Source organism: Uranotaenia lowii, chromosome 2, assembly GCF_029784155.1.
Source record: "Uranotaenia lowii strain MFRU-FL chromosome 2, ASM2978415v1, whole genome shotgun sequence".
NCBI classification, from domain to species: domain Eukaryota; kingdom Metazoa; phylum Arthropoda; class Insecta; order Diptera; family Culicidae; genus Uranotaenia; species Uranotaenia lowii.
The window spans coordinates 357,572,006-357,591,335 of NC_073692.1; the positions used below are offsets into that span (position 1 = coordinate 357,572,006).

General features: G+C 40.0%; 2 protein-coding genes across 2 annotated transcripts; one reads left to right on the plus strand and one right to left on the minus strand.

The window, feature by feature from the left end:
• The first annotated feature begins 1,103 nt into the window (after positions 1-1,103).
• LOC129747027 (RNA polymerase II subunit A C-terminal domain phosphatase SSU72) lies at positions 1,104-16,962 on the plus strand. Its single transcript, XM_055741039.1, has 5 exons — positions 1,104-1,228; positions 1,288-1,671; positions 2,501-2,630; positions 2,710-2,838; positions 16,347-16,962. The coding sequence occupies exons 2-5, from the start codon at positions 1,439-1,441 to the stop codon at positions 16,446-16,448; spliced, it is 594 nt and encodes a 197-aa protein (XP_055597014.1). The 5' UTR covers positions 1,104-1,228; positions 1,288-1,438; the 3' UTR covers positions 16,449-16,962.
• Positions 16,819-19,316, minus strand: LOC129747025 (large subunit GTPase 1 homolog). Its single transcript, XM_055741038.1, has 3 exons — positions 18,933-19,316; positions 17,383-18,870; positions 16,819-17,314 (listed from the first exon to the last, which is right to left on the minus strand). Exons 1-3 carry the CDS (start codon positions 19,023-19,025, stop codon positions 17,069-17,071), a joined length of 1,827 nt encoding a protein of 608 aa, XP_055597013.1. The 5' UTR covers positions 19,026-19,316; the 3' UTR covers positions 16,819-17,068.
• Between the last annotated feature and the right edge of the window lie 14 nt (positions 19,317-19,330).

A 19,330-nucleotide genomic window follows, 5' to 3' on the forward strand; every position in this document is an offset into this window, starting at 1 on the left:
CACGTTTGTACATTTGATCATACTTTGTAAATAAACTAAAATACATTTCACAATCCACTCATTTTCAACCGAAGACAGTCGATAATTAATTAAACTAGATAATAAATAATTAACCCATTACTTCCCACGATTTTTTTTTAAATATTTGAACAACAAAAAAGCTTTTGTAAAGAAAGAGCTTGAACAAAAGTTGTTCCCCATGGCCTCAAAAGTTGTAATTCGTTGAAAAAAGTTTTTGATTGTTTCAATAGTTGCTAGATTGTTTTTCAATAGTTACTATATCTAAAATTCAAGAAGGCTTATAGACAAGCACAATGCGTACACAAGGAAGTTTATACAATTATTGACTGCATCATAGAAGATTTACAAACTTGATAAAGACGCAAATGTTGTGGATCACTTGTGCTACCATGGGATGTAGAGGGTTAAACACATTGACAACTCTTATTCTTACCCCTACTGTTCCTAGCTACGTTCTTGCTTGATCACATATTTCTATTATGTATTATGGAGTTAATGAGTTTGATCTTGAACAATACACTGTTGATAACCGAGTTTTAATATAAAGTACAACTACTATACTAGCCCCTGACCCTCCTAACTCCGTCCAAAGCTGATAAAAATATTATTTTGTGAATTATAGTACTAAAATTATTTAAAAAATCAAAATAAAATTTAAAAAAAAAAATTGTTTTCAATAAACTCCGGATAATCGAGTCTAAAATTCCGGATAATCGAATCCCGGATAATCGAGTCTCCGGATAATCGAGTCTCCGGATAATCGAGTCCGACCTGTACTTAGAAAAAATTTACAAAAATTACCAAATAACAAAATTGACAAAAACTACATCAAATAACTAAAATTTCAATACAAAATTTGAATAAGTTTTTACACAACTATAATTTGTAAATTAGAATTTCGCACAAGAAGTTAAATCTCATGAATATTGAGTTTTTTTCGTAGGCTTATTGATTTTGATTTTAACCACTGTACCGTGTATAAAGTGAGTTACTGGAACTCGAATAACTCAAACTGTTTCGACACTCGACTCGACAGGTGCATATCGCCCTTAAAATGGATCTCACGAGCTCGAGCGTCGTCGTCGGTCTGCGAAAAAAGTTCCAAGTGTCAAACGCATTCTGAACGCGGAGGTTTCCAATTTTGTAAAAAGTTTTCTTATTTCGTAATAAATCGTGCTAAACGAGGTTTTATAAAGTTTATTCATTAGTAAAGCGATTCTTAACCGTTCAAGGCAACAGATAATAATAAAATTCTTTCGATTTTAGGTTTCAGCTATTGGTAAGGTCGCTTGGAAAAAAGTTTGCTCCAAGCCTATCAATCAAAACAAGGAAGCGCTAGGCGAAAACTGGATTAGCAGGTCAAACACAACCAAAAGAAGAGTTTCGTTTTCCCACTTGTTTGGTTTTTCTCCACACAATGACCAACCAGTTCGTGAGTCCGCTCTCGATAGCGGTCATCTGTTCCTCGAACATGAACCGGTCGATGGAAGCGCACGGTTTCCTGGCCAAGAAGCGCTTTAAGGTGCGCTCCTTCGGGACCGGCGATAAAGTGAAGCTTCCGGGAACGGCAGCCGACAAGCCGAACATCTACGAGTTCGGCACCAGCTACGACGAGATATTCCAGGACCTCGCCAGCAAGGACAAACAATAGTATCCTTTCGTTTTGAAATGTTTTTTTTAATTGGCATTTTGAGGAACAGTTCAATTTTGTTCATATTGTTGATGCGAAGTTGGTTATAACAATCATTACAGACAAAAGATTCAGCATTCTCATGCAAATTTGTGTCTAAAAATTCTTTTTTCCAGCTATTTTATTATCAGACTAGAATTCAGCTCTTCCACAATGGTAGGTATCAGACTATCAAAAATCTACTTTGCAAAACAAAGCTGTTTTTGGCCTGAAAAGGTTAAGGTACAAGCAATTTTTCAACAAAACAAAAATTATGCACTATAATCAGCTCATCTACCTTATTCGAAGGTAGTTATCCATAGAAGGAAATGAAAGATTGTCGCATCAGTAGTGCCATCTAGTTTATGATAGCAAAGTACATCTAGCACGCACTAGATAGAGCTGTACATTCTAGGAAACATGTTCGTGAAATTTGCTACAAAATTTAAAAAAAAAATCAGTTTTAAATTTGAGTTTTACAACTTTGGTGTTCCTTCATATTTTTACTTTCACCTTTCATCTACCTTTTTCCACAGAACAAATTTAAAACTCGAAATTTCACCGTCATATTTTTTCACTACGACCGTTCTTTTCAGAATTGCTCAATTGAATCAAAAATATCAACAACATATTAATTTAAATTATTCAAGATAAAATTTCATTTGTTTCTTTGGAATAATCATTAAAACAAATTTGGCTGTCTCAATACGCCAATTTACCGTGTTTCAGATTTCATTTTGGATTTATTTTAATCACATCGAAAAAGTTCGTGCAAACACATTTTCCTTAACCCTTGAAAAACTAATTTAGCTACACACAAAACGGTCTGCTGCACATGTTGGACCGAAACAGGCGGATCAAATCTAGCCCTGAGAAGTTCCAATTCTGCACCGAACGATTCGATGTGCTGGTCACATGCGAGGAACGTGTCTACGATCAGGTTGGTATCCCGTATTTATTTTTCAATCACAAATTTTCTAGTAATCTTATTTTTCGCTAATTTTCCCGCTTCCGTCCAGGTGATAGAATTCATGGAATCGAAAACGCCGACCTACAATCTGCCGGTGCACGTGATCAACATCGACATTCAGGATAACCACGAGGAGGCCACCGTTGGGGCGTTCATGATCTGTGATCTGATAACGATGGTAAGTGTGTGGGTTTTTCATGCCTTTTTTATACTAGAGTTGACAGGTATGAAAATGTGTTTTCAAATAAAGTGCCAATTTAATTGCCTAATTTTTTGTGCCTATCTTTTACCTTGTTAGAAGTGTGACTACAAGTTTTCCGTCGTCGTGGGTGTGGTTGTTTTTATCAAGTAAGGTTATGTTATTATGACTTCGTTTGTGTATCGTTTTTCGAATTTTGGTTATTGGGAATATGAAAACTGAATATTTAAAGGTATCCTATCGTTCAGTTATTCTTTTAGAGGCGATCCTTGAAAAGATCAACTATTGCCATCAAAGAATTTATGATGAACTTTTGGGAGAAAATTACTTATAGAATCCTAATTTGCACAGACATTTTGAAAATTTCCTCGGGTACTCATGAGTTTGAAAAAAAAACTGAAGCTCGCATTAGCCTTTTCCAAACTCTTTTAAGCTCGACAGATGTCACGCGCAAGATCCTATGGAACCAACAGGATCTTTTTTTTCCTACACTTTGTCAGTACCGAAAGCGTGCAATGCGTATAAATTTCCGATTCATCCTTCATCTAGTCATGCGCATGGATTAAGTATAGCTGAACCTAGGGACTCGTGAAAAGAAAGCAGTGATCCAGAACGAGTTGATGTACAGTTAAGACAACCCTTTAAGCGAGAACTTCGCCGTAAGCCGTGGACTCCGGTGGATAAGCTAAATACTTTATTCCGAATGCTGCTCACTGTCAACATTGATTTTTGTAACTTAGTCTTTGTTGCGTTGCTGAGACGATTGAATCAACGTTGGACATCTAAAATCGCTGAATCTTTCCCAAGGAGCGAACCTTTTACTGGGTGCTTTTCATTGGATCGAATGCTGGTTCGAAAATAGAGTTGTAAGGTATGATTATAGTTGATCAAATAAAAGCGTGTTACTTGGAAACCAAAATTTTTTCGAAATATTTTGATGGGTCCAAATTCGAAGAGAGGCTCCGAAATATTCTGCACTACTGGGGAGAAAAAAAAGGGTCTAGAAGTCTTTTTAGTGTAATTCTGAAATGTTTCAAGATAAGTTACAAACATTTTGCAAAACTAGAAAACGTATACAACGTGCTCTCATGGATTTGTATTCTGGTTATGTTTAGTTTCTCGAATTGTTGTTGAACATTATGGAAAGCTCACATGACCAACTTTCCTATTTTACTACTTTCTGGTGGTTGAAAAGCTGTAGAGCATGATATTTTTTCCGCTCAATTTACGTTTTTCTGCATCCATGTGTCTAAATATTCTGCTTCTCAGTTTTGTACATTTTGACGGCACTCTCTGGAGCCACCAAGTCCTGCGTAGAAATCTATTAATGTATTAACTCAAAATGTGTGTATTAGAAAAAGATTATTATGGCATGACTTTGTTTTTTGAATGATCATGTATTTCTTATTCCTTATTTGCTCTTGACTGTCAATATGAACCTTTTGGAAGTTTGGCGGCTTGTATCTTTATTCAGGGAAATCCAAATTAAAAAAGTTTTTCTGGGACCTTCAAGAATTCTTGGAATCTTTAATTTTGCATCATTACTTTTTTCATGGGCACACAATTTATAGTTTCACCTCGCAATGTATCTCAAATATGTTTCTCAGACAATATTCAGCTGCAACACCTCTTTCTTCCGTTATTCTAAGTTCAAATCCGAAAACATGCTTCGGGAAAAATCTGTAGATCAGCTGCGAAAAGTTCATAAAAATTTTCACTTTGTGTCCAAAAAAGCTAAAGGTTGCGCAAAAGGATATGTTCTTTCGTCTTTTTTATAAGAGTATGATTACAAAAAAATGATAAAAAGTTAAATGGTTGAAAACCGTACTTTTCAACCAACGAACCGTCAAAATCGTTTTAGTCACTTTAGATAAATTTAGAAAAGCGGATTAGAAACTCGACGTAGTTTGACACATTCTGGCAACTTTAGATTCTGAAAAAACGAATCACAGAATTTTGATGAATTTTTATAGGTAGCTGTTCTTCGAACTTTTTGTCAATTTGCAATTTTCCAAATTTTCCAACACTTAAAGTCAACTTTGTACTGAATTTTGAGTATATTAGCTCAAAATTTTTCAATAAATTTATATTCACTAGAAATAAATTTGCATTCCGGTTCTGAAAAACATATTCGAGTTACATTACGAGGTTTCTAAAACCATAGAATTTATACAAATCTGTTGTATGAACAAAACAGATATAGCGGTTTTAGTCAGGAGTACCAAATCAACACTCCAGGGACTGTAACGGGTTATAGTTTTTGGAGCGGATGAAGGTTAACACATTAAGGACCGCGAAGAAATCTAAGCTGAGAAACAACGAAATTCGGCATACTTTTTCACAGAAACCACTGGACCAAATTCTACAAATTTAGTATCTTTGAGCTAAAGGGTGGTACGGTCAAAATTTGGTCAATATCAACTTGACGTATTTCTTGAACACCCCTCATTTTGAAGGTGTGTGTGTAGAATGTTGCTTTTGATTTTGGAATTCACTCTTCAGTTGTCAAAATGCCGTCCAAGGAAGAAGAGCAGCGTATCAAAATTTTGACTGCATGGTAATGGACGACGAAACCACAAGCAGCTTCCGGGACAGGAGTTTTATACGGCAAAAGGAAGGGGAAAGGTAGCAGATATTTTCATAGCTTCCGGGACTGTCAACCAGGAAATTTACGTGAAAGAGTGTTTGAATAAACGTCTGCTGCCTTTTCTGAAGAAACACGGTTGTTCCGTACTGTTTTGGCCGGATTGGCATCTTGCCATTACGGTAAAAAGGCCATGGAGTGGTACGCCGCCAACAACGTGCAGGTGGTTCCCAAGGACAAGAACCCTCCCAACACGCCAGAGCTCCGCCCAATTGAGAAATACTGGGCTATTGTCAAGCGGAACCTAAAGAAGACCAAAAAAAACTGCTAAGGACGAGCAGCAGTTCAAGGCAAACTGGCTTTCTGCGGCGAAGAAGGTGGGCAAGGTGGCTGTACAAAATCTGATGGCAGGGGTTAAGCGTAAGGCCCGGCAATTCGAATTTGGAAAAGCGGAAGCCTAACTGAATATTTTTCCTGAACTTTATACTAATTAAACGTGAAAAAGAAATTTTATTTGATTTTTTAAATAAACGATTTCACCGATTTACACGCGTTTTCCCTTGACCAAATTTTGACCGTATCACCCTTTAGCGATATACTATGCGATAAAAGATGCCACAATACAAACTATCCTAAACTCGGATTCAGCCAGCGTTTTAAGTGCATTATAATCCGGGACGAAACACCCGATAATCCAGAAAATCCGACAAAGCTGCAATCTGGATAAAATTCGTGTGGATCCCAAGTCACACAGGTATGAGTGGCAATGAAAAAGCAGATAACCTCGCGAATACAGGCAGAGAAAGTTTTATGCTCTCAATGGGAACACCTATAGACACTATAATTTCATATAGTCTGGCAAAGAGTATGACGGAAGGCAATTGAAATGTCATTCGCGGGAGTCACTCGAGCAAACTTTCTAAATATTGAAAAATCATGGTTGACGTATTGTGATTCACTAAGCTTTTTTGGCCTTTTAGTGACATTAACTAAAGTTATTTAGCAGAATTTTCACTATTTTCTCACCTATACATCATAATATATTTATAAAAGCGATTTCGCGTTTAAGTGACATACATAGCGTGAAATTTAAGAATCTGAGAAACTATTTTTTATTTTGCAACTGGAGAGAGCTATGAAGAGTTTGAACATTTTCATAGAATGCTCGATTGGCTCCGCGCGAATGACAGTTCGATTGGCTCTCGTCATTCTCTTTGCCAGACTATATGAAATTATAGTGTCTATAGAAACACCCAAAGATGATGCATCAAAATGGATAATGTCGAAAATTTGGGAACAACACAGGCGAATATGAAGAAGCAACAGAACAAACAAACTAAGAGAAGTAAAGTCAATAACCGGAAAATGGATAGATGTAACAAACAAAAAAGATCAACGCATCCTCACGAGATTACCAATAGGACACACACCAGAATGACGCACATGTTTGTTACAGTTCAACACATCATTTTGGACTGCTTGAAATACAACATCCAAAGTACGGAATCGATCAACGGTACAACGCTTGTTAATTTCTCATAAATAAAGCGTACAAAAAAAATTGAGCGACCCTTTAGAGTTAACCAAATGATCTGAAATTTGGCATGGGGTCTTCTGGAAGGCCGAAAAGCAATTTCATACCCCAAGGTTTTGATTCCAGAGCATACACCTATTTTTGATCAGCCAAATCCACATGCATCTGGCAAATTTTCAAGCATTGTCATTCAAAATAGAACATGAGAGAGAGAGAGAGATGTTTCATTCAGAAGTGAAAGCTTATGTTGTAAAAACAGTGACAGTTTACAAGATGTAAGAAAAATTTGCTCAAAAATTATATAAAGTACAGGTTTTGCTACGAATTTGGCAATCTCGGTTCCGGTATGTATTGATTTCCCGTTTTTTTTTTAATTTGGGTATGGGGTAAACGATTTCTACTGGATCACCTATTAGTCTGAAATCACCAGAATGCGTACTTGTTGAATGTGCTATCTGTGTGCATTGTGTTAGAACTCAGAACACTTGGCCTGTTGACCTTCATTGAAGACACCTTGAAGCCAACTTCAGTTTACTCGATCTACCGTGAACGGCCCTAATTCTGCGCAGTTCAGGATTTTTCAAATGTTTTAAGTTATAAAAAATTTACCTTTCAATGAATTTTCTTAAAATTTCGTGTACAGATGGGCGAACTAACTAACTTAACGGCAAAAATAATGAAAGCTCAATTTTGGAGCAAAAGTGTGGATTATTTACAACATTTGGAAAAAATGCAAGTGGCCCTTATTCTGCGCTTTATTTTCTATTTGTTCCTAATTCTGCGCACCCAAATAAAACCAATATACCATTCCGTACTGATAAAACAAACTTTTAATTGAATTAAAATGTATTAAAAAGCATGTTTTACGCTTAGTAAAGTATTGCAAATTATGAAAAAGGGCCAATTCCAGCCTTGGATCTTTGAAGCGTATGTGGCACTTTCTTTCACTATTTTTTACACCTGCTACATATATGTTACTTGCAGATGCTTTTTTCCTGCAGCTCGCTTACCAAATATTTGATGACCGATCATATTCTTCGCCGGATCTGGTCAAATTTACTTCTTTCGTTGGTGTGCAGTGCTGTTCGACGTAAAGAAGCAGTTCCGGCGGCCCACAAAATCGCCCCAGCTGGGAGAACTACGTGCTACTTCATTTGGATTACTATCAGTCAGTATCAGTTAGTCAAAGAGTGCGAGTGAGCGGGTGAACCGAAAAAAGCTTCGCGTGGTTCCCCAGCTGGGGCGATTTCGTGGCCCGCCGGAACTGCTTCTGTACGTCGGAACAGTCTGTACAGTTGGGACTGAACGATAAACACGCGAACATGAAAGAGAACGCAAATCAAGATTTTTTTTTGTCGACACAACATTTAGATTCGCAGGGATTCCTAAGAAACTTCCAACAACTTTACGGATACCCAATCTTCATAAAACTTATTAGATAACTGCAATTAAAAGTCGTCTAACTCTCTGCATTCAATTCCTTGCAATTTTTTCATCAGCTCTCTTCGGTGCTTTACATTCTGCGCATTAGGAGCATAAGTAAACAAATGGAGTCAAATTCTGCGCATTGGTAAAATCATTGTTTTGATTCGAAAACCCATTTTTTCTCAAATTTCTTAGCAGTCATATTCAGAATGATTTTATCTTTCACGTAAAGGCATTTTCAATGAGAAAACTCTGTTTAACACTATTTCATTTGATCTTTTTGATTTCCTAACACTTAAGCTGTACTGCTAACGGCGGCAATTTTTCAACGTTTGCTTCCTACAATTTTTTATTTTTTCCATTTCTCGCGAATAATTCATCAGATTTCAAAATTATTCGAAGCATTTTGAAGATAAACAGTAACTCAAGAGATTCAGCTTGTTTCATGGATATTTTGATTTTCATCACATCTTGAAATATTTCTCTTTGAATATGAAAATGCGCAGTGTTTGGGACTGCGCAGAATTAGGGCCGGTTACGGTACTGCTCCCACACTCTCTGGAGCCACGCATACACGCAGAGAAAACTTGGATTTTGAAACAAAACAAAACTGACTTTGATTCAAAAAATTCATTTTTTCGATTCAATCTCTTGTTTTCTTTGAATCAATGAATTATGGTTTTATTTCAAATAAATAATTTTTGAAAGAAATAATTAATTTTTTGAATCGAATAATTTTGGACTTTGATTTTAAACAAGTTCTTTGATTCAAAAGACATTTGTTCAATTGCATTTCTATTTGGAAAAAAATTAAATTTTCTTTCAACCAAAGAAAAATGTATTCAATGCAAAGGAATAATTTCTTAAAATAAAAACTCCAAACTTAGAAGGTTTTTTTGCATTGAGTAAGAAGAATTTAAAACGGTTTGGCTGGTCGAGTGAAAATGTGGATCAGAGTTAGCTTATTTAGGAGGATTCAGGATAAAGTATGGTAAGTTTATGTTAATTAAAGAATTAATATTGAAGATTTTCAATAAGTGCTTGAAATTTTACAGGACCACGGCCGATAGATGGTTTCCCAAGTCCCTGGATGCCTCAACCGAGGTGACACCACTCCAATCCAGCGATCAGGTCCACGAAAATTTAAACCGGGTGATTCGATTGAAGTGAACCAGTGTGTGACCCAGTGTTTCATTTATTTGTGAATAAAAATAAATTTTTAATTTGAAATCCTTTCTTTTTATTATTTGAAATTCCTAATAGGAATTTCAAAACAACAGAAAATAATGCTTCCAATTGGAATACATAGAAAATGGTTCAATGAATAAATGCTTTTAAATCTAAATTAAATTACCTTGTGGCAAAAGAAAGCAACTTTGAATCAAAAGAAACTGTTTTTTGTTTCTAAGTATCAATATTTTGAATCAAAGATTTTTCAAAAGAAAAATTCTTTGAAACAAACGAAAATGCATTTGAAACAAATAAATTTTTATTTATCCCAAAATCAAAGGAAATTTTCCTTTGTTTTCGCTGCACTTTCCTTTGAAATAAAAAATCTTTTCGCTGCGTGTATATGTAAAACCTGTGGTAAAACTGACTAGCTTCGTAGGACGATTTTGCCTTATTTAATCCCTAACGAATTTGAATGCGTCTAGATCTAGTATGACATAAAATCATCACCGAATCTGAACGTTGTAGCATTCCAAGTAAGAGCTGCGTCGTGCTCGTCGCTCGTACAGTATATGACTGACTGCATATGACCCCGAAGGCTCGGTACCCTTTACTCGTTGTTCCTTGTGCTCACATACACCTACATTTGTATCGAGGTGATTATTCACCGGGGTGCTATTCACAGGGTTGTCATCATTAATACGATACTACCAACGTCAGGTTAGCGAATTGAGAAGAGCATTCTTCCAATAGCAGAATTTTAACAGCATCTTTTCGAAGCTCAACAAGTAAAAAAAGAAATGCATGGGGTCCGTTCACTATTTACGCAAGCACGATTTTGAAAATTTTTAACTCTCCCTACCTCCTTATCCCCCACCCCTTCCCCCAGGTAAGACAAAGTAAGATTTTTCGACCCCCCCCCCCGCGCCTAGTAAAATCTTACTTTTTTTTCTTTGAGAAATCGACACGTTTTTTTCCCAAAAATAGCTTCAAAATATTAAAAATGTGAAATCCAAGCTTCTAAGCAAAGCACTTTAACTGCATTCCAAAAGCACAATTTATACAAATCAACAGATGAAATGTGTCATAAATAATTATACAAAATATTATTCAAGACATATAGCATGTTCGGGGAAACAATAATCTTCAATAGATTTTCACAATCGAATTAACAATATAGAATCTAAATTGCGATAAAAAAAAGCGTGAAAGTGTTAGTAGGTAGTTACGAATCGAAGCAACCTTGTTATAGAATAGATACTTTAATTGTTGCACCGTCTTTTCGCTAACATTTGGGATACTGCAACATTCCCGGCCGACTGGATGCAGGGTATCCTCGTAAAGGTCCCAAAGAAAGGAGACCTAACTGAGTGCGGTAACTGGCGTGGCATAACTTTGATCTGTACAACCCTCAAAGTACTCTGCAAAGTGATCCTGAACAGGATCCAGGAGAAAATCGACGCTACACTCCGACGGCAACAAGCTGGATTCCGATCCGAACGATCATGTGTGAACCACATCACAACGCTACGAATCATACTGGAACAAATCAACGAACTCCAGGACTCTCTTCTGCTGGTGTTCGTTGATTTCGAAAAAGCATTTGACCGACTGCACCACGAAAACATCTGGGCTGCTCTTAGACGACGAGGGGTCCCAGAGAAACTAGTCCATCTCATCGAAGCACAGTACGAGGCATTTTCGTGCAAGGTCTTGCACGACGGTGTCTTGTCCGAACCAATCCCGGTAACTGCTGGAGTGAGACAAGGATGTATTTTGTCACCGCTGCTTTTTCTCATCGTAATGGATCAGATCTTGACTGGATCGATTGACTGTAGACCAAACCGAGGATTGCCATGGAATCCTTCAACCATGGAGCAACTGAACGACCTTGACCTGGCAGACGATATTGTTTTGCTCGCCCAAACACAACAAGACATGCAGAGCAAACTCGACGACCTCACCGAAAGCTCCAAGGCAGCAGGTCTCAAAATCAATGTCGGAAAGACCAAGTCGATGGAAACCAACACAGAAAATCGTTCCAATTTCGTGGTAGCTGGACAACAGGTTGAGACAGTGGAGTGCTTCCAGTATCTTGGTAGCCAGATTACGCCTGATGGTGGTACCAAGAAGGACATCGAAACCTGGATCAGAAAAGCCCGATTTGCGTTTGCGAGTCTCCGAAACATCTGGCGGTCACGCCAGATCTCTCTACGAACTAAGATCCGAATCTTCAACTTAAACGTCAAATCCGTATTGCTGTACGGGTGTGAAACTTGGTGCACATATGCGGTGACGACGCGAAAACTGCAAGTTTTTGTGAATCGCTGCCTGCGGAACATCATCCGCGCTTGGTGGCCTGGCAACTGGATCTCAAACGTTCAACTTCATCGCCGATGTCATCAAAAGGCGCTAGAAATCAAGATTCGGGAACGTAAGTGGAGATGGATTGGGCACACGCTGCGAAGAGATGAAAACGAGATTTGCAGAAAGGCGCTTGATTGGAATCCAGATGGGCATCGAAGAAGTCTAGCCGCTGAAATCCGCACAGTTGACGAGAACCTTGGCTGGCAGCAAGTGAAGACGCTGGTTCCGGATCGCCAGCAGTGAAGATCTTTTATCTCAGCCCTATGCGCCGGTCAATCGGCGCTGGACCCTTAGGTAGGTAGGTATGCCAAACAGTTCAGTCGAACTTTACTTGCCCTCCAAATCCCCAATAGGTTATGGTTCCAACTACTCGGTATGAAAATTTAAGGCTGTAATGCTGCTGACTCGTGAGGACATGTGGAAGTACATTGAGGATGAAGCTCCGGCGCCGATGACGGATGTATGGAAGGGAGGAGATCGCAAAGCGAGAGCGACGACTGCGCTGCTCGTTGAGGATCAGCAACATGCCCTGATACGCAATTCGAAGACCGCCAGGGAAGCTTGGGACAACCTCAAGAATCACCACGAAAAAACGTCTCTCTGCTCGAAGGTTGCGGTACTGAAAAGGATCTGCAACAAAACGTACAAGGACGGGGACGACATGCAGAGCCATCTTTTTGAACTGGAAGAGTTGTTTGCGAAGCTGTCGTGTGCTGGACTGGATCTCGGCGAGCCACTGATGGTCGCGCTGGTCCTTAGGAGCCTCCCTGATTCCTTCGACAAGCTCACGACGGCACTAGAGAGCCGTTCCGACGATGAGCTGAAACTGGAGCTGGTGAAGAGTAAGCTGTTTGACGAAGTGGCGAAATGAGAACGCGAACCGTCGGATGCAGCACTGAAGGCAAGTTTCACGGAGAAAAAGAAATCGCTGGTGTGTCATTTCTGCAAGAAAAGTGGCCACAAACAAAAGGAATGTCGTTTGTAAGCGAAGCAAATGGAACCGGAAAAAGGTCGATCGCCAAAGGCAAAAGCTGCCCGTAGTGGAGACTGTAGTGAATAGGAATAGCAATATAAATAAATAAATAAAAAAAAATAAATAAATAAAGAGTAAAAGCATGAGCAATAAGCAATTTTGTCCTACGTCATTTAATTTAAAACTTGTTAAATTTGAGAGAAATCTCAAAACATATTTAAGCGTGTTAAAAAAAAGAGCTTTCGAAAAAAGGTTAGATCTATCAGGTGTAACGATTTACAGAAAGAGAGAGAGAGTGAAACGTGAGTTTGACGGGTTTTGAAAAACGTCATTCTGTTGGTTAAGTTTGCAACGAGTGGACGCGGTACGACTTTTCTCGGCTTGTGAATTTAAGTTGGTATAGTGAGGATCAAGGGAAATACTTCGAAATGGACCAGGCAGAATACGACAGAGACCAACCCGTAGCATTTGCTCTGATGGGTAGTACGCAAACTCAGGTTGGTGACTGGATTGTGGACACAGGAGCGTCCCGGCACATGTGCGGCGACAGAGAATTTTTCAACAAGATCGTCGAAAGCCGCGTGAAAACGATCAGCCTGGCCGATGGAAAAATTGCAAAAGTTGAAGGTGTTGGCGATGGTCAATTGTTGTGTTACCATGACGATGGAAAAACTACGAAGATCACCCTTGGAAACGTTCTGTTTGTGCCGAGCTTGGAAATGAATCTGCTCGATTCTCGTCGGAGGCCAACAAGCGGCGACCGCAGTCAAGACTGGCGGACTCTACAAGGTGAAGACATCGCAGGAAGTGGTCATGGCAGCAAAAGATCACCATAACGTTGACTGCCAGCATGTGTGGCATCGGCGCTTTGGGCATCGTGAGCTCAATGCGGTCGGTGAGATGATGCAGAAAAATCTGGTGGTCGGACTGAAGATGTACGATTGCGAAGTACGAGAGAGATGCGACCGCTGTCAGAAGGCGAAAATGTACCGGAAGCCGTTTCCGAAGTCGGTGGAAAGAACATCTTGTGCTGTGCTCGATCTCGTACACACCAACGTTTGCGGCCCTATGGAAAACGTGTCGGTGTCCGGTCATCGATATTTTATGACCATCATCGACGACTACAGCAGATTTTGTGTCCTGTATCTGTTGCGAAAGAAAAGCGAAGTTCCGGAGAAGATAATGGAATACGTGGTCATGATGAAAAAGAAATTTGGTCGGAAGCCGAAAGTGGTCTAAAGCGATCAAGGTGGCGAGTACACGGGGAGCGCGCTGAGAAATTTCTACAATCAGGAAGGCATTCAAGCGCAGTTCACCACAAGCTACTCCCCGCAGCAAAACGGCGTGGCAGAAAGAAAAAAAAACCGGTACCTTATCGAAATGAACCGGTGTATGTTGTTCGACGCCAAGCTTCCTCAGTGCTACTGGGCCGAGGCGGTGAGCACTGCCTTTTATTTGCAGAACGTCCTGTTATCGAAGTCCGTTCCTACAACGCCGTTCGAGCTCTGGTATGGAAGGAAGCCGGATGTGACGCACCTGAAAGTCTTTGGGAGTGCGGCACGCAAGGAAAAAAACAAAGCCCAGCATCGATGAAGCTAACTTTTGTGGGTTATTCGTCGGACTATAAAGCTTATCGTTTCCTGGATCAAGCAACACGAACGGTTATCATCAGCCGCGATGCCAACTTTGTTGAGGAGAAGCGCTTGGTAGAAAGGAGCCTTATGCAGTCAGTGGGCAGCCAAAACGAGAAAGATGTTGTAGAATTCGAATATTCAGTATAACCGGTCAGGCAGGTTAGTCGCCCATGGATACTCCATGGATAAGCCCATGGATAAGCAAGTCATTTTGCGGGTTTTGCTGACGGTGGCAGCTGAACGAAATCTCTTCTTCAAGCATGTGGATGCAATGTTCATGAAGCAGCCCCCCGGTTACGAGACAGGCAACCCATCCAGTGTGTGTCGTCTCAGGGTTCAAACAAGCAGCCCGAGTCTGGAACAAAACAATCGATGATGTGTTCAAGCAAGCTGGATTCGTGCAGTCGTCCACAGATGGGTGCCTCTACGTTCGGACGAAACAGGGTCGACAGTCATTCATCCTCATCTACGTGGACGATATTCTTGTGGCCTGTTCGAGCGAGTCCGAATTCGCAGAAATAGTTGCTCAACTTCAACGATGCTTCAAGCTGACCGTCTTAGGAGACGTCAAGCACTTCGTTGGAATCAAGGTTACTAAGTATCTTAACGGATATCTACTTAATCAGCAGGCCTATATCGAGTAGTGTGCTGCGAGGTTCGGTCAGACGGATTCCAAAGGCTCGAAAATTCCGATGGACCCTGGTTACCAGCAAAAGGAGGAGGACTCAGCTGTACTGCCGAACAGCGACCAGTACCAAAGCCTGGTGGGTGGTTTGCTGTATGTCGCAGTGAATCAGCGCCTCGATTCTAGGAAGACCTGGAAGTGTACTGCGAGCTGACTGGGCTGGCGATACTCGGGACCGGAAATCAACTTCGGGGTTCCTAATTTTTCTCGGCGGTGGAGTCGTGAGTTGGGCCTCCAGGAAACAATCGTGTGTGGCGCTGTCTTCCACAGAATCAGAATTCATCGCTCTGGCCAAAGCGTGCCAGGAAATTCAGTGGATCACGAAGCTCTTGAGGGATTTCCAGACGGAAGTGGATCTGTCGATCCGCATACGGGAGGATAACCAAAGCTGTATCCGACAAGTGGAGAACGAAATGGTGGACCAACGATCAAAGCATGTGGCTCTGCTCTATTTTCCGATCTGAAAGGATCCCAAAGATATAGATGCCTGATGATCTCATTTCAGATAGCTATCGATCTGCTCTACTGCTGCTGACTTGAGTAGTAGCAAAGTTACCGACTAGGATTATTAAAGTTTCGAATGCCTCGTATATATGTATGAGCCTTAACACGACGTGGTTTCATTGCAACGATCTTATTTAAAAGCAATATGAATAAGAAAACAGGTCAATCTCTAGAGCCACCAATGATGATCAAAAGAATATTATATAGTTGAAGTTAGTCAATCGTTCTGATTTTGTTTCAAATGTTTCTTTAAAATTTCATAACATGGACAAAAACCGAAGCAAGTGTGGCTCCAGAGAGTATGATATCTAAAATTCATGAGAATAAGGTCAGAATAAATATTCTTCTCGTCTATCTCTGGAGCCACACTTGTGAGTGACTCTCCTACAACAGCTAAGTCAGATCTTCAGATTTTCCCGTTCCGTCTGAGAATTGCTGAAAAATCTCAAATCTGTATTCGAAAAGTTGTCAATTCTTACCAACGACTGCGTGAGCAATGCATCACCCCTTTTCAGATTTTGTTAATGAACATGTTAATATATAATTTCTAGTGACGGATTAAATATTTTGACGTATTTAAGACAATAATATTTTATTATTCCTCATTCCAGATGGCCCAAAGCGAGGACCTGGACAACGACATCGACGAACTGCTGCACGATTTCGAGAGCAAATGCCAACGGAGCGCATTACACTGCGTACTATTCTACTAAGTAGCTCTTCACGAACCTAATGGGAACACAAAAAAAAAAACAAAAGAAAATTGCACTTGAACTACTACTATAGGTATCCAGAGCGTCGTCATTTTGGTTTGACAACTTTTGCTATAATAGAAATATTTGTTAGGTATGTCTGTGTCCAAAAAAAAACTTAAGTTGATAACTAGCGACAGAAAGAAGCTTAAAAATAAGGACCCACATTGTGCAGCCGAGAACCTACTGAGTGGGATAACTCTTGAAAGTTGATCTGGACGATATTTTTTTAAGAAAATCAACCAAACAGTAAAATAGGCCCAACAAATTTAACATTTGCATAACCATCAACCTACTTTGAGGAGGGATCGATTTGAACTAGGGTGTAACATAAAATCACAGCAAAGGGATTTCGTTTCTCAAAGCGTCACAATAAGGTGGTAAAAAACACAAAAACCTTCACTGGTGATTTTGATAATTGTAAAAACTATATGAAGCAAATATATTTAAAAGAAAAATATAATCAGAAGGTGTAATTCATTTCTACAACAATAAAGTTACAAATCAGTTGTACACAGAATGTTATGTAGCTGGACATTGTATAAATTTTTTAAAGAACAACAACCGCCTCCCGAGAAAACTTAGTGCTGATCCAGATGGGCATACTTTCGGCGCAACTTTTCGCGCTTCTCTCGCTTTTGGTGCTTCCATGGTTTGCCTGCTATGATGACACCGGTACCCGGTGCTGCCGGATCCGATCCGGATTGATCTGCCGATCCCGGCAGTGGTCGCACGTTCGGGAAATCGTTCCGTCCCTTTACGAACCCGGTGAAGGCTCGTTCCTTGAAGAATTGTGAATCGATATCGTTGCTAGTGGTGGTTCCCATCTGAAAGGTTTTGGGAAAATTTAATGCTAGATTTAAAACGGTGTAATACAATTAGTAGGGGGTTTTACCTTCATAGCTCGTTGTTGTCTAGGGGGGAGAAGTTTAACGTCCACCTCTTGCTTAGTTCGCTCCGGGAAACGGTGAAAAGAGTTCTGTTCCACATTTGGTGGAGCGTGGCAGTAGAGTAATTTGCCATTTACGAAATCCTTTAGTACGTATCGGGCTCCTCGAGATTGATCGGGTTGTCCGTTTGCTGTCATATAACCGCGTTGATAGGAAAATGCTAGCAAAAGTTCCTCGGAGAAGGGCGATCGAGTGGGGTCTTCACCTTCCAAAGGTTTAGCAATCATTATGCCATAGACATCTTCCAGAACGTGTCGAGGAATGAGGGTGCATAGCAGATTTACTGGCGGGACGTGATCTCTCATCTGATCGATCGGAAGTATCCCGTTGAGTATCATATCGGCCTTCGTGGTACAAAAACTGGGCATGACCAAACCGGGGCAATCGCAGAACAGCAGTTCCGTATCAACGTAGAGCGTTTGGAAATGTTTCGTTTTTCCAGGGGTAGCCGAAACGGAAACTTTTTTCTCCAGAAACACAGCATTGATGGTACTACTTTTTCCAACATTTGGATATCCAACCAATCCGACGGTTACTAATCCTTGCGTAACTCGTTCCTCTTTATGCAAACTTTTGAATAACGCGATTAGTTCTGTGTTCGTCAAAATTTTGTGGTTGTTGTGAATTTTACCAGCCACCTCAGGAATCTGTTCAATTTTCTCTTCTATCTTTTCCAATGATTCCTCCAATTTATCAATATTCAAATCAAGCTGTTTAAGTTTATCCAACACCGGTCCAGCTTCCCCTTCCACCGATTCTCCTGCCTCAGCCAGCTCTTGCTCCCGTTTGGCCTCTTCAACGGATTGTGCCGCAGAAAAAAATGCCACCCTCACATTCAGTTCATCGAAATACTTTGCCCAAGTCTTTCTCTGATCTTCACTCAAGAAATCAGATTTGTTAATCAATATCATGTTCATCTTATTGGGATCGACTTCTTTAACATACTGTTCCAAATCTTCGCTCCTAAACAGCAGCGGATTCCTACCATCCACAATTTGAACAATGATATCCGATCGTTCGACAACTCTCCACAACTGCCTCCAGAAATCCAAATTCTTCTCATAGGGAGTCATCAACATTCCTTCATCTTCCTGCAAAGCAGCCAATCCACGTCTCCACTCCAGAAAATTATTATTTTCAGCCAAATTCAATTCCTCCGGTGTCGTTTCCTTGGTCCACTTGGGCCTTCTAGGGATTTTAAGGAGGTTTTTCTTATCCACCTGTTTCCGTTCAATGGCCACCCGTTCATTACTGGTCAGCAACCCCACCTTTGCCTTCGGATTTACGTAGGTGATGTTAAGCTTTTCCGCCTGGAATTCCGTTCCAGCTAATTCTGCCGTTCTGAGGAACTCCTGGAACGAAGACTCTTCCGTTACGGATTGTAGGTTCAATCGACCCCAATCGTATCCGTCCTGTATTTCGGTTGTGTGTAGCTAAAAGAGATAAAAGTTGATTTAAGTGAATAAATCATTAAAAAAAATTGAATTGTACTTACCAGGGTATTATTATCGACCGTTTTTCGATTTCCTTGGCCGAAACGATCCTTTATGAGGCTTCGCCCTAACTGATTAGCCTTCTTTTTTCCCATTTTACGTGATTTGCGGAGTCTCTAGGGAAAAATAGGAATCTGTGGCTCACGCTTCCAATTTGGATTGTTGTTGTTGTTGAGCCAAGTGGTGTAAGCTACCACGTGCTTCTCAGAAGTCGTCCTTTAAAGCGTTCGTACTCTTCCGATTCATCTGCCACCGGTGAAACAACTTTATTTAACACTCTAAAACGTTTCTATTAATCAATTTCTCTGCAAAACCCGTAAAATTCCACTTAAATTGAGCAATTTACAGAGAAAATCCGGAACACGATATATTTCCGAACACTTTTGATCACAACAAAAAC